The 14,819-nt window shown below is 41.3% G+C and overlaps 3 protein-coding genes across 15 annotated transcripts in view; all 3 read left to right on the top strand.

The window, feature by feature from the left end:
* LOC106605464 (rho guanine nucleotide exchange factor 2) overlaps positions 1-1,924 on the top strand; it is a 65,123-nt gene extending 63,199 nt beyond the window's left edge. For all 5 annotated transcript variants that reach the window (XM_045718484.2, XM_014201154.3, XM_045718486.2 and 2 more), the window contains one exon: positions 297-1,924. In XM_045718484.2, coding sequence (XP_045574440.1) covers positions 297-358 — 62 coding nt within the window. In that variant the 3' untranslated portion in view covers positions 359-1,924. The remainder of the gene's footprint in view (positions 1-296) is intronic.
* Positions 1,925-2,481: 557 nt separating this feature from the next.
* LOC106605466 (annexin A2) lies at positions 2,482-8,919 on the top strand. Of its 6 annotated transcripts, XM_014201158.3 has the most exons (14): positions 2,482-2,615; positions 5,214-5,297; positions 5,536-5,602; positions 5,789-5,891; positions 6,070-6,164; positions 6,291-6,404; positions 6,946-7,036; positions 7,167-7,246; positions 7,680-7,739; positions 7,827-7,917; positions 8,029-8,124; positions 8,248-8,306; positions 8,546-8,656; positions 8,759-8,919. In XM_014201158.3, exons 2-14 carry the CDS (start codon positions 5,287-5,289, stop codon positions 8,819-8,821), a joined length of 1,041 nt encoding a protein of 346 aa, XP_014056633.1. In that variant the 5' UTR covers positions 2,482-2,615; positions 5,214-5,286; the 3' UTR covers positions 8,822-8,919. The 6 variants fall into 6 exon arrangements, with proteins under 6 accessions (XP_014056633.1, XP_045574443.1, XP_014056636.1 ...); XM_045718487.2 differs by lacking the exon at positions 6,070-6,164; XM_014201159.2 differs by lacking the exon at positions 5,214-5,297 and having other exon boundaries at positions 2,483-2,615.
* Positions 8,920-10,439: 1,520 nt separating this feature from the next.
* LOC106605468 (uncharacterized) overlaps positions 10,440-14,819 on the top strand; it is a 27,573-nt gene continuing 23,193 nt past the window's right edge. For all 4 annotated transcript variants that reach the window (XM_014201166.3, XM_014201167.3, XM_014201164.2 and 1 more), the window contains exons 1-2: positions 10,440-10,568; positions 11,843-11,968. In XM_014201166.3, the coding sequence (XP_014056641.1) occupies positions 10,455-10,568; positions 11,843-11,968 (240 nt within the window). In that variant the 5' untranslated portion in view covers positions 10,440-10,454. The remainder of the gene's footprint in view (positions 10,569-11,842; positions 11,969-14,819) is intronic.

The following is a 14,819-nucleotide window of genomic DNA, read 5'->3' as shown; positions in this document are numbered from 1 at the left end:
TTTTGTGCCCTTCTTACTCAATCAATGCACCTCTCCCCATTCTTTCTTTCTGTATGCTTAAAGGGTGGATACCTCTGACAATATTTAACTCCCTCTGTCCACAGTCCTTATTGTGTCAGTCAATGTCTAGTAACTCAGTCTAGTAAAACAGTACTCCTCCAGTCGCATCTTGATTGGATCCTCTATTTACATTACTGAGCAAGCTAGTCTTGTTTGGATCAACACGTTATTCAAACGTTATTAAACTTATTAATAACATATTTATTCATATGAATAACTTTCAATGACCTCCTCAGATCTCCAGGATATCCCGGAGGAGAGCGAGTGCGGACCGGAAGCGCAGGAATCCAAAGGCTGATTCCCGAGGCTGTTCTGAGTTAACATTGACCTCAAACTGGATACGCAAACCAGAAAACAGGACTTGAGAGCTGGACCAACATATTCTCAACCTCCAACCAACCAGACCTGATAGAACTTATCTTCAGTGATTCCATCTATTCGTCTTTCTTTGGCATAGAAAGCCTACCCAGGAATTGTGTATTGTATCATGGTATATGTTAGTTCGGAGATGTTATATGTTTTTCTAATGTTATGTTAAAAGCTTCATCCTCGGGATTGAATCCCTTTTTCCAATCCCACTCTTCGTTTCTTCTTTCCCTTTTCAAAACAAGGATGACTAATAAGAGAGAGGGATTAGGGGTGAAGAGGAGGAGCCGGTTCGTAACAACAATGGAATTCTAATGGTGGACTGTTGATCTATAGGTGTCTGCTGATACCAGTAGGAACTATTCTGTACTGTAACTGCCTGTCATTGTTGTACATTTAGTGTTACCTCTCTACAGACCTGGTTTGTCTGTAGTGGTGGAGCTGACTGATTGAAACTGAACTTAGACCAGTAAAGGAGGGCGGGACAGGAAAAGGGGAGGACAGGACAGAAAAAAAGGATATATATATATATATATATATATATATATATATATATATATATATATATATATATATATATATATATATATATATATACCTGCAAGGATATATATATATTTACTTTATATAATTGTTTTAAAAAAATGTGTGGGTATTAATCAACTCTCACCCCCCACCCCCATTCCTTCTTGAACACAAACACTTGAAAACTATTGTGCTTTTGATAAACCAAATTGTTTCTTTTTTCTAGGAAGACAACAGTAGTGAGCCACCATAAGGGGTTTTATACTGAATATTTTATACAAATGGGGAGGGGGGGTTTGCAATGAACTGTTCTGACTTTTGGAGGATACACACAGAAGGAGCATACTGAACCAAAAAACAACAACATTTATATTTGAATTAGGATAAAGAATTGCATCCTTAGAATAAAGATTGACTAATCTGACTGACTGCACCTGGAATATTTTGACCTCATATCTAATCTACAGTTGTATGTTTCATACATGAACTACTAAAACGTGGTTTACACTGCACTCAATCGTGAGTTCAGATTTGCCGGTGGAATTAACTTTGATCGTCTCTAATGTATTTCACCCTTATAGTTTTTAGGATGATAAACTGTTGCTACCAGCCAACTCCACCAGCAACACTGACACCAACCAAAACCTCCTTTTACAAAAAGTCAACATTTTTCGGACTGTTTTTAAGCTCACCCCTTGACCATGAAGCAACTATTATGTAGGAATGGAAATGATTTGACTGGATTCAAAAGGTGTTTCCTTGATTGAAATACAGTAAAAAAAAAATACATGTTTTTTTCTTTATATGCTACATATATTCTATAGGAAGTATTTGTATAAATATTTGATCTGTTCTGAAAAAAGAAAATGACTTTTAATGTTAATGTTGTAATTTTATTGTCTTTTTATAATTTTTATTTGACTTACAATTATTGTTCATTTTGTGTGCTGTTTATAAATCTTACAGAAATCTAGAGTGTCTTGGAAGTTGTTACTGGCGCGTGTGTGTTGGGAGGGGGTCGTCCTCAGACAGGTGTGCAACATCCTGTGTGTGTGTGTGTGACAGTGTGTCTGATATCCAACTTTCCACATGAAAGTCCTGGATACACAAGTGATTTTATTATAGCTCCATCTATCTTACCATGTATTGGTTTAACTTCAGGTTTTATCCATTTTCTATCAGATTGGTGAACTGAACAAACGGCCAGGTAGGCTTATTGCACTTATGGAAAAAACACAGGAATTTCACATGTGAACACGTGAAGTGTTCCAAAAACACATGCTTTCATGTGATCACATGTGATCTTATGTGAAGTTAATGTGATAACACATGACAACATGTGATAACATGAAACTACACATGTGAAAACGTGATCACATGTGAAGTGTTCCAAAAACACGTTTTGACATTTGAAATGTAATGTGAAATCATGTGGTTTTTCTGTAAGGGAGTCCATAGCCAGGAACTTCTACAGCCAAGATAGCCTACCTGTCAATAGAGACACGCCCATGGTTATAAAATGAATGAGTGAGTGCTTCAAGTCCACCATAGTCACATCCTATCTGTCCCGCTGCAGCCACACCTGGTTGTCTTGGAAATAGACTAAAACATCAAGTCATTTCAGAGACGTCTCCTGTCAAGCGGATACGAAACGGGACTATCAGGTGCGTTTCATTTCATTATGCTGTATAATGACATAAATTGTTGGAGACATATATATTTTTAACAATATATAATCCTTGTTTTATTAAGTTCATAATTGTTTTCTTTTTGTAAACGATATGGTGATAAACCACAGAAAAAACGTTTTGTTTCCCTGCGTTTTTTAAATATGTTTGGTTTCCCTGCGTTTTTTCACATGGAGGAATTTCTAGATTGGTGGGCTAGACAGTTTGTTGTAGGCAACATCACCAGAGACGAGATGAATTTAGAGTCTGTAGAGTCAGGTCGGAGGACTATTTGCTTGCTCTGACCAGATGTTGAGTTTTGTGATATGCAATGCAAGCAGAAATGACACAACGCTGAAGTTTAATTTGTACGGAAGAGTATTAAGGGCCAAGTGAAGAAAAAAAGAGCAAGGGGTGGCGTTACTTAGATTATATATTTTTTGCAAGCTAGTACTTTAAAAACTAGCAAAAATATTTATAGAATAAAATGGCACAATTTCGTGAATAAAGTAGCAATATTTCTAGAATAAAGTGGCAATATTTCGAGAAGTGCGGCGGGTTAAATGCGGCGGGTTGGGTGTGTATGCATGTAGGTGTGTGTGTGTGTGTGGTGTGTGTGGGCGGTTAAAAGTAGGAGCAAAACAAACACATGGCCATCAATTTATTGATATAATACACTCGTTCAAACAGGCGCCACTGTGCACTCACGCTTATCAATCTAATTATCTATTATCTCGCACGAACAAGAACTGGGGTCGAGTCCCAGTCTGCCCTCCGAATTCGCTACAACGTTCTGCTGCGTAGCCTAGGGGAACGCCTTGCAAAAATCTGTGCATAATGGAAACTATTAACTACTTTATCCATGATTGTAACGGCCGTTGCAGGGAGTAGACCAAGGCGCAGCGTGGTTAGTGCTCATCATGACATTTATTGAAATGAACACTGAATCAAAAACCAAAGTGCAACAGCTAAACAGTTCTCAGGTAAGAATACTAAACAGAAATAAACCACCCACAAACCCCAAAGGAAAACGGGCTACCTAAGAATGGCTCCCAATCAGCGACAAGGATGTACAGCTGTCCCTGATTGAGAGCCATAACAGGCCAAAACAAAGAAATACAAAACATAGAAAAAAGGACATTGAATGTCCACCCTAGTCACACCCTGGCCTAACCAAAATAGAGAATAAAACCCTCTCTATGGCCAGGGCGTGACAATGCTGCTTTACTATTAGTAGTATTTCCGCCTTATGGCAACTATACTTCTAACGATAGGCTAGTAGGCTAAGACAACACACTCAATAAAACGAATTATCTTGTGATCCTGGGTAATATGCGTGTGTATGTGTCCAATGTCAAACTGCTCTCCAAATTCGCTACAACAACGCTATTCTCAGCACACTATAAACCTATAGCGGTCCATTAGATTGAGTACCTTAACCTGTAGGCTAATCTTACATTACAGTGGGCAAGTGAAAGTAAATGATAGGCCTATCCAACCGCTACGGGAGGAATGAACAACGAAGCGTGGGTTTTACGCAAATATCTGTGGGAGGAGGCAACTCAAGGACATCTCATCTCATCTGAGGCGCTGTTTGAATATATTCATGGTTGATTCACCATTTCTAGAAATAATCATTGGTCTAAATATAGGCCTATTAGATACATTATGATAGGCTATAAAGAAATAATCACTGATCTGACATTACTTGATTGGTAGCCTAGCATAATATCTCCTTTCACTATCCATCTATCGGTGATGTTTTCAAGGATGGGAGGAATGAAGGATGCATATCCCAAAACAGGGACATCTCCGTTATAAACTATTTGTCTCAGCTATACCGGTAATTTAGGCTACCACCTGTTCACATTATAGAGGCTAGAGGCGGGACCTGTTGACTGTTAGATTATAATAATGGAACGTAAAATTACTGTCGCAGACGGCGCTTTACCCAAACCTCTGCCCCGTTGCATAGCAATGCAAGGTCCATGACAGGGGTTTGGCCTACTTATAATAATATGGTTATTATGTGCTAAAAGATAAAGGATTTCCTTGTTACTAACGCCAATTCTAAAGTATAGTTTCACCAGGTCATCTAATTGCAGGCAAATCAATGGTGGCACGCACAGCGTCAGGGAGACATGCAGTTAACCAAATTCCCTACTTTAATCTTGAAATATAACTGCGACCTTATTCTCAAAAAGTTGCCACTTTATTCTCAAAATATTGTCACTTTATTCTCGAAATATTCCCACTTTTAAAAACTACTATAGTAATATTATATATATATATATATATATATATAGTGGGATATATATATATATATATATTGTGTGTGTATATATATACAAGTATCACCACTTTCCCTTCACTTACGCCTTATACTCTTCCGTACATTTGCGACACTAGAGGGCAATGAAGTTAAAGTATTTTGGATGGACTTCACCGACCATTGTGGCCCTGTTCAAAAACGTTCTATTTCCTCCCTTCTTTCCTTTGGTAATCACTGATTTGTTTGTGAATTGATACATGAAGACAATGTTTCTATTGCATAAAATATCTAATGTCTAGTTTGTGTACCTGATTTATCAATAGCAAATGTATCAATGCAGAGTTGGACAACTGAACTGCGGGACAGTGGATGCGTATTGATACGTGAATTGGAATTATGGCATCATGGTATTTGGGAATTAATGTATACAAATATTTCAAATATTCAATGCAATATTATATATTATAAAACGGACTGCTTGAATCCTAGATGCTGGTTGGTTGTTGGCAAGGATTTATTCACGATAATAAATAAGTGTGCAAACCAGCTCATCTGAGGCGCTGTTTGAATATATTCATATACATATATGTATATGTATACAAATATTTAAACCCCAACACTAATTATGCCTAATCTCAATCGCAGTTACTCTGTCACTCCCATCATGGAAGCTCTGCAGAAGTCTATGCAAAATACCCCTCCCAAAGCCAGTGTAAGTGAACCTGCATCTCCATAGTCTGAAGAGACTTTCTCCTCATCTCCTCTCCTTCTTCTGGACTAAACTAAAAGGATAGAATGGCTAAACGCAACATGACGGAACCTAGACAGTAAATGTCAGTGATTGAGGTTTACTGTAGCGACTCAGTGACACCACCCCTCTCTCCCCTGTCTTGTCCAGTCTCATGCGATGTGGTGGGGTACACTGGGCACTGTGCGACCCTTCCCCAACTTCAACTCAGAGAAGGACGCCCGCGACATTCAAACTGCCCTGGAGAGCAAAGGTACTATTCAAGGATTTAATGTACACTAATGAAGTAAATCAGTACCATAGCTCATTGAAAACAATTTGTTTTCTGAGAATTTCATCAATCTGATGGTGTGAATGTTTGAAGTAGTTAGTATTATACATTCATATTGGATGAGGTATTCAAAATATGTGTGTGTGTTTGAGTGTATTAGACAGTGACGTGAACACTCTGGTGAGAATCCTGACCAATCGAAACAATGCTCAGAGACAGAGCATCGCAGAGTCCTACCGTAACCTCACACAGAAGGTAACTCTGTGGATCTGTCAGCCTACCTATTGACTACTTTTAGATCTCTAAGGGGACTGTCGGAAGGGATGTGATATATGGCATTGGAACCCAGCCCAACAGTCTCTATCTACCCCTCCTCTGTAGGAGTTATGTCCTGCCCTGAAGAAAGCTGTGTCAGGGGGGCTGGAGCAACTCATGCTGGGGCTGATGATGACCCCCTCTCAGTTTGACGCCCATCGCCTCAGACAGACCATGGAGGTGAGAGCAGATCACCTGTTATTTCAATGATCATTGTAATAAGCATGTAATACATGTTAATTGTATTTTTAGGTGTGTAATTACTGTATGTACTGTAATGTGGTTTGAATGAATGTGTGGGTCTTTGTGTATTGTGTGTGTGTGAATGAATCAGTGTTGTAGTATTCGAGCCCAGGACTCGGACTTGACTCAGACTCAAGTCACGATTTTCATGATTCGCAACTCGACTTGGACTCGACCAGTGGTGACTTTGTTGTCAGAAATGTTTTCTCTTTTCATAATTTAACAACAGCAAACGTATTATCTATTTAGCCTTACAAATGTGCAACACTGTAATGATATTTAACTTCAAAAATGGTTTGACAACTACATTTAGCACACCAAGGGACTCGTGACTCAACTCGTGACTCACGTATAAAGGAATCAGACTTCGACTCGGACTCGAACACCAGGGATTTGGGATTCCACTTGGACTCAACATTTAGTGACTTGGCTACATCACTGGAACAAATCACTTTAAATGTGTAATTGTTTGTTACAGGGTATTGGTACAGATGAAGAGAGTCTATTGGCTGTGTTGTGTACCAAATCACCACAGCAGCTTAAAGATGCCACTATTGCCTACAAACAGGGTGAGAATTACTGTCTGTGGGTAACACACACACACACACACACACACACACACACACACACACACACACACACACACACACACACACACATAGTGTGCCCTACCGTAGTCTTATTCTGCTTTGTTTACAGAGTTTGGACGTTACTTGGAGAATGATCTTATCAGTGAGACTAGTAAAGACTTCACTAAGCTGGTACTGGCCATACTCAAGGTACTGCCACTCTTCTTTAGCAGATTCTCGTTCTGGTCTTAGACTTGATGTCTCAATATTGCAATCTACGTAGAGTTCACTAAGAAAAAAAAGGTGCTATCTAGAACCTAAATGGGTCCTTCGGCTGTCCCCATAGGAGAACCGTTTGAAGAACCCTTTTTGGTTCCACGTAGAACACTTTCGGTTCCAGGTAGAACCCTTTCCACAGAGGGTTTTACATGGAACCCAAAAAGGGTTCTCCTTTAGGGACAGCTGAAGAACCCCTTTGGAACCATTTTTTCTAAGAGTGAATGCTATATACGCATAGTAAGTTAGAGTGCCTTGTCAAGTTTTCACCCCCTTGCACAGAGTAAGCTGTATAGATCAGCCAGAGAAAAATAATGTCCTAATTTAAACGAAGTGAAAGGTGCCATTTGTGCTTTAATTCCAACAGAAGGAGGAGCTGAATTCAAAGGAGATGGTTGATTATCAGCTCATTGACCAGGATGTTAAGGTGAGTGTTCTTCCTCAAAGCCCAAAATTACCTCCAGAAAGTTCCTTCAATTAGGCAGTTCTCTTGATATCCTTTGTGTGTGTGTAGGCTCTGAATGATGCTGTGAATGGTAAGAAAAAGGATCCAGCCCCCTGGATTCAGGTGTTAACCATGAGAGACTCAAACCATCTCAACAGAGGTAATAAACAAATGTATCTTTCATCCGTTTGCTGTCTCCTCCTAGCCCTGGTATGGCTGTAGCCTCCATTACCCCCCTTCCCCTCTCTCTTTCCCTCTCTCTATCTCTCAGTGCTATCGAGGTTGGAGGATCTGAGAGGGGAGACTGTGGATAAAACGGTACAGAGTCACTTCTCTGGGGACCTGAGGCTTGGCTTCCGCACTCTGGGTAAGACATAGTCTCGCACAAAGCAATTGAACAAGGCTAACTATCAACTTCTTCAAATGCTCATATGTGTGTGTGTGTGTGTGTTTGTGTGTGACAGTATGTATTGATTCTTTCCATCTGTAGTTGTCTCCATCCCAAGTATTCCTTTGTTCCTGGCCCAGCGTCTCCACAGCAACATTAAGGTGAGTTTCATGTCATATGATGGTCTACTCCACATTCTGTTACAGTGACTCTACTCTAGACTCACACTGGCTACATGACTATTCTTGTTGTGCTGTGAGGTGTAGTCGGCAAGTGTAGTGGGCATTGCGATCTCGAAAGACTATCGATTTCTGTGCCTTTGTGTCAGGTCTTGAGGCAGAGTCTTCATTAAGCCAGGTTCATTCAGATTGTGTATGTTAATTGTGTATGTGTCCTGCAGAAAGGCAGTTTGGTGCAGGGGATTCTTATCAGCCACAGTGAAGAGGACCTCCTCTGTGTGAGAATCGAGTATCGCAGACTGACCAACACTTCACTCTACTCTACATTGCAGGTGAAGACATATGCACGCGCACCAATACATTGAATAGTCATTCTGAAAGGTTTGTTGTTTATAACTCTGTCATAACTACATCCCTCCCTCTCACACCCACAGAAAGAATACAAAGGAGAGATGCAGCAGGCTCTCCTAGCCTTGTGTCGATCTGAAGACCTGTAAAGGAAGAATACCTTTTAACCTACACACAGTACATATTATTTCCGTTGTTGTAACCTAAGAACTGGTATTATGTCACTCCATTAAACAATTTACACGTCTTTGATATTTCAGCACATTTTGCCATAGTTTTACAAAGTCTATATCACCCATAGTGCTAACCATTATGAAGGGGTAATTTGCCTTAGAGTAACCGAATTTCAAACATCTCACACCTTTGTTTCTACTTCTATGAATATCATCCAGTGTGTGTGAGAGTTGGTGGGGAACAGGGCCCAGGCGCTTCCAATTCTAAGTGTCTCTCTCCATCTGTTCGTCCTAATCCCAGGTCAATGTCAGCCAGCAAGTATTAAAATCCCTCAAGCATCTCATAGCTAGCATCTCAGACTCCCCTCATCCCCTCCCCACCATTATCCACCCTCCCACCATGACCAAGGGCTGGCTGGGCCTATGGATTGTCAATCAGTAAAAATAGAAGCACTTTCATCCTATGGCAATGTTTCCCCTACCATTATATAGACAAGGCACCCTGTCCCCAAATTATGTTGTTGCCACTCCGAAGCTCCATAAAAGGTTGCACCTGATTCAATCGGTTTTAATTAAATGTGATGTTGGCAGCCTTGGATGTTTGTATGAGTCGAGACAAAGCGTTTGCATCCTATGATGAGACGCATCAAAAACCACATGTAACTGTTCCTTAATAATGCAACTTTGAACTTGTACAAAGTTGAAAACGATAAATAATAAAAGTTAGTTTTAAACATAAAAGGTTTGACTGCTGACTGGATCATGAAAATAAACACTGGTTTGTTTCACGTGACGGGTCCCAGGCAAATTCCAAAAGCTTAGTTGGGGTCATGTCATTAAAAAGTTGGTGGACCACTGGCTAATTTCTTGTGTATGTGGGCCATGTCCAGCTATTGAAAAGTGACACCCTGATAGTGAATGACTGGCTGTCAGGATAACAGCTTTGTCAACCAACAGTAAATTGTCTCCCTTCTCCACGTTGAATGAGCTCACCTTTGAGACCATGTACATTCTATATCAGGGACTGTTCTTCTACTTCCGCCATTTGATTCTTGTCCATTTTTTGGTCTCACCTTCCTCCACATGTCTTTTATCTCCATTCCTCCGACTGATTTACAACTTACAATGACTGTGGTTTCTAAACTGGGAAACATTTATTAGTAGTAGTTCATATTTGGGGGTGGACTTTAAGAAGGGATGTTTCATGTCCATAGTAGCAATAAGTGTGTGTGTTTGTTTGTGTAAGAGAGATAGTTAGAGTGGGAACACATTGTGCATGTGTGTGTCAGAGAGAAAGTGTGTTTGAGATAGATTTTGACAGACACACGGAGTTGAATAATAGGTTTATAAGGCCTTGGTCAGTGGAGGAGCCTTAAAATAGGTTAGAGGAGCGGCATGGGAGGTGGGAGTCTCCAACCTTTCCACCAAATATAAAACCACCCACCCTATGATAGTCTGAGTTTGGCCTCTCTCTTTTCACCCCTTTCTCTGTCCGTCCATCTCTCTCCCCATCTCCTTCTGGGCTCCAAATCATCCTCCTTGAGCCCTTCTCCAGAAAGACATCCACGTTTATTTATTCGCCTCGTGAGCCTAACCAAACACAGGCAATATGGAGGCCATCAAGAAGAAGATGCTGATGCTGAAGATGGATAAGGAGACAGCTCTGGAAGCGGCTGACCAGTCCGAGATTGACAAAAAGGCAGCTGAGGATAAGAGCAAGCAGGTGGGGACACCTAGCCTAGCTTAGGCTAGTATTCTCAGTATAATTCTAGTTAGTAAGTAATTAGGTGATGCTAACGCATACACAGTTGATTAACTTTGGTAACACAGGTAGGCCAGCAATTGCTAAGATGCTAACCATACCTTGGTTAGGGGAGGTCAACTGAAGGTTAATCGTGAGGCCTTACAATAGAGCTCAAATTCAAAATGAGTCTGTCAACACTGAATGTAATAAGAGTATTTAAAAGCAAATCATTACTTTGAGAAGGCAAGCAACCTGTGCTCACACAAAGTGTTATTAACAATAAATAACACAAATTATAATAATTATTCTTCAAGCTAATATATGTTATGGCATATACCATATTTATTAACTATGTGTATGTTTTTTTTAAACTCAATGATAACAATATTTAGGAAGTTCAAGGTGGAGTTTGAAGAATGCAAACAAATTATCTTGGTATTTCTACCGAAACGTAGAAAAAAATATCCAAATGACAAATCCAAGTTTGACAGCCAGGAGCCTTTATAAAGGCCTAAACTTAATTGACAGATAATCACAGGAAAAGACAAGTGAAGACATTATATCTGGACCCTAAAGTGATTATCGTGTTCCAGAGAGCTCCATAATCTATAATAAGACCGTGCGTGTGGGTATTCTTCTTAACAGTGACAGCTGTCCTCCTGCCCCCAAGTTGGAATCCAACAGTTTGGTTGGGAACAACAACAAGGACAGACAATAGTTTTACACAGCAGTCCAGGGACGAAGGCTGAAAGCCTGGGGATATTAATACCCACAAGGCATTGCGACTGTAACCCCTCAACACATTCATTCGGCTACTCATACTTGTGGATGTTTGGGATCAATTGCTCATCAAAAGCGAACCAATCATTATACATAACATTCCAAAACAGTCTTGTTCACTAAGTAATGAACCAAAGCCCGAAATATGTGCTACCTAACATGATTGTTTTCTCTAATCTCCCAATGACTTGGTTTTGTACTATGGAAATATGTTTTCGGAAACATTGTGATGTTGACCTCTCTTTCTCACATCTTGCAACTTACTGTATGTGTGGTTCTTTCCACTCTATAGCCTGGTCTTCACACATCTTGGCTTGTCTTACTCTGAGTTTCTTCCCTTTAACATCCTCTCATACTGTATCTCTCCCTCGCTCAATTGTCCTCTCCTCACTGTCTCTCCATCTCCTCTCTTTCTGCCTGTTTGTCTCTCTCTTTCCCACTCCTCCCTGTCCGTTGTTCTTTCCCTCCGTCAGAATGACGATGCATTGATCCAGATGCAGAAGAAGCTGAAGGGGACTGAGGATGAGCTGGACAAATATTCTGAGGCCTTGAAGGATGCCCAGGAGAAGCTGGAGGTTGCAGACAAGAAAGCTGCAGATGTAAGTTCCGTTGGCACACCAAACAGCACACCACACAAACGTCCCTCTCACACCCACAGATACAAACAAGGCCTCTCTTCCCATCATATCAGTTTCCACACACACAGGTCAACCCGTCAGGCCCACACCCTTTCTCTACCTTATTTTGATCCCTCTCTTCCTATCTGTCCCATGATAATGATGAAATGGTTTTGTCAGGGAAGCACTCCCCTGATATAGCACATCCACCTGGCACACAAATAATTTGCCTTCTTATGGCAAAGCCCTGAGAAGGCTCTCCCATGCCAAAATACCATGGGGTTTAAAATAGGAGAGGTCAGAATGGTGGGCGCGGAGGAAAGGGGGGGTGGGAGGGGGTGCAAAGGCTATGTCTACACAGACACTGTCATAGGGCGTGTTCGTAAATTCACTCTGGCTATCTACTCCGATTTCAGAGCGCTCTCGTCTGAGTGTGCCAGAGTGCAAAATAACTGATGAATTTACGAACGCTCAACACCCATTGAATATGGTCGGTGTCAGTAAACATCGGCAAAAAAGCTTAATACATTTTTTGCCAGCAGCACAGTTACAGTCACCAACGCTCTGGATAACATGAAAACAGCCAAACCAGCTTTGCTAGGGCAAGTAAAATGGTCAGAGTGAGGTGTTCTCTCATTTATGTCTGGAAGTAGCTAGCAAGCTAGCTAACTTTAGCCAGTTAGCTTGGGTGCTTGAATGCTGTTGTGAGGTCAGAACGCTCAGATCAACCCTATTCTTCGGCCAGAGACACCCTGAGAGCGAAACCCTCTGAATTTACAAACGGACAATCTGACAACGCTCTGAATTTATGAACGCCCAGAGCGCACTCTGAGTGCTCTTTGGCACTCCAGAGTGAATTTACAAATGCACCCATAGAGACAATGCTGTTAAACCCCCCTGCTGGTCCATACCATGTGGTAGATAGGCCCTGAAGAAGAAAAGCAGTAAGAGACCTTGAGAGGAACCAGAATCCTCAGTGAGGATAAAGATAACACAACATCTATGCCCTGGCTCGTGTGGCATCTCAGACAATCTAATGGCATAATGTCATGACTTGTGGTCTTAGTTGCCAGGACAGAATATCCCTTCAGTCTTTAGTTAGTCTCGAGGGACAGAGACACAACAAGACATTAGTGAGGCAGGAGACATCCACAGTCAGGTGGAGAGATCTACATGTACTGCAGGGGCCATTACAAACCCTGGCGTGTGGCGTTCTGTAACCACACAACACAAAGCAAAATGGCCATCCAGGGTCAGCCATAAAATATATACTGCTCCCCCTCCTCCCTACCAACTGGCAAGCACCACCCCCTGCAGTGGCATTTTGGTGCAAAGCCTCTCGGCATCCAAGAGGGGGTAACATTGATTTAGACAGGGTGTCACTCTGCATAGCCAGCTGGCTACAAGCCCCCCCACGCACCCAATGGGGGATTAGTGCTAATAGTGTCGCCATGTCACTGCTGTTATCACTCCTGTCATCATTGTGTTCCCGGTGACTAGGAAGAGTGTAGCGGGGACGATTAATATCGTTACACCTTCAAACTACTCGGGTTCAAATGTCATTGACACTCCCAGACTGGTGTAATCCATTGTGGAGTTACTGAGGATTAGGGACACGTTTCAAACGATTGGCTTGCTCTTTGTTGAGATAATCTTTCCTGGAACATTGTATTGGGAGATGTGTGGGTGGCACACATTACTTTCTCTTCTAATGGAGTTGCTAGCGTTTCCTGACCCTTAATTAAATGTCAAGAGACATAAGAAACAGGCAAGAGATCAACTGCAGTCTTTTTGACATTGCACTGTCAGGTGGTTAGAGTTACAAAGGCAGATCAAAAGAACTCATCCAGTATCCAATTATCATTTGATTATTTAATTGATTTAAATCATAACTTACATTCAAAATAAAATGCAACGCCACTCGTGATTCATATGCCCCCCCCCCCCCCGCCCCCCAAAAAACCCTGAACCAGTACCTGAGCTTGATGAGATGATGAATATGACAAGGTCTCCTCTGATGCCTAGGATCCTTCAATTTAAAGTCACATTAACCAGCTCTGAAAACGTTATAATGTCAAAATATGTTCGGTACTCACCAAAATATGACGTTTTGGAGAGCAACTATCGTCATTACTGCCGTTATGCACGGTATGTACTTCCAAAAAAGGTTCAAATAAAAATCAAATAAATGATTTTTTTGGATACAGTAGCGCTGCTGGATCAGCCGACCTGTGCATGGCAGCAATGAGTGATTTTATTGCAGGTGCCGAAGATGGATTTGGCGCATGCGAACTTGGTAAAAAACAATAGATCCTTTTTATTCATTCCTTTTTTGGAAGCACATACTGTGCGTCTCCTCAGCCCAGGTACTGGTTCAGCCAAAGACCGGCTATTATGTGTAACCATGGGGACATCTAGTGGTTAGAAAAGCCATACTCAAGTCCACATACAACTTGACATATGCACTTGTCAATGAACATCACCCATGGACCATGGTGCATATTTCTGGATACATGGGGCGAAAAGAGTAGTAATACGCAATTTAAGCCATCTCACACCTACTGAATACCATGGAATGAATATTTACATACACTAAAACCATCACGTACAACATTTATATCCTGCAAGATGTGTCACTTGAGCATGGGCTAAAAGCAGGGGTCTCAAGCCAACACATTTCACAATTAGCCAGAGCATTACACGGCAGTATACATCTTCTTTATGCTAAGTAAAACCACTCACTGCTCTCCAGTCCAAATAATGGCCTGGCCAGCTGGTATATGCAGCTTGGACAGATGGCCCTGTGAGCTGAGGGCAGCAATCCAAGAGTGCC

This window comes from Salmo salar, chromosome 05 (genome assembly GCF_965601325.2).
Source record: "Salmo salar chromosome 05, fSalSal1, whole genome shotgun sequence".
NCBI lineage: Eukaryota > Metazoa > Chordata > Actinopteri > Salmoniformes > Salmonidae > Salmo > Salmo salar.
This window is presented reverse-complemented; position numbering and strand designations above follow the sequence as displayed.

What these genes read in the sequence shown, in the direction of transcription:
- LOC106605466 (XM_014201158.3), top strand. An exon ending in TCATTGACCAGGATGTTAAG is followed by an intron (nt 7,740 to 7,826) that starts GTGAGTGTTCTT and finishes GTGTGTGTGTAG; the next exon opens with GCTCTGAATGATGCTGTGAA. An exon ending in GCTTGGCTTCCGCACTCTGG is followed by an intron (nt 8,125 to 8,247) that starts GTAAGACATAGT and finishes TTCCATCTGTAG; the next exon opens with TTGTCTCCATCCCAAGTATT.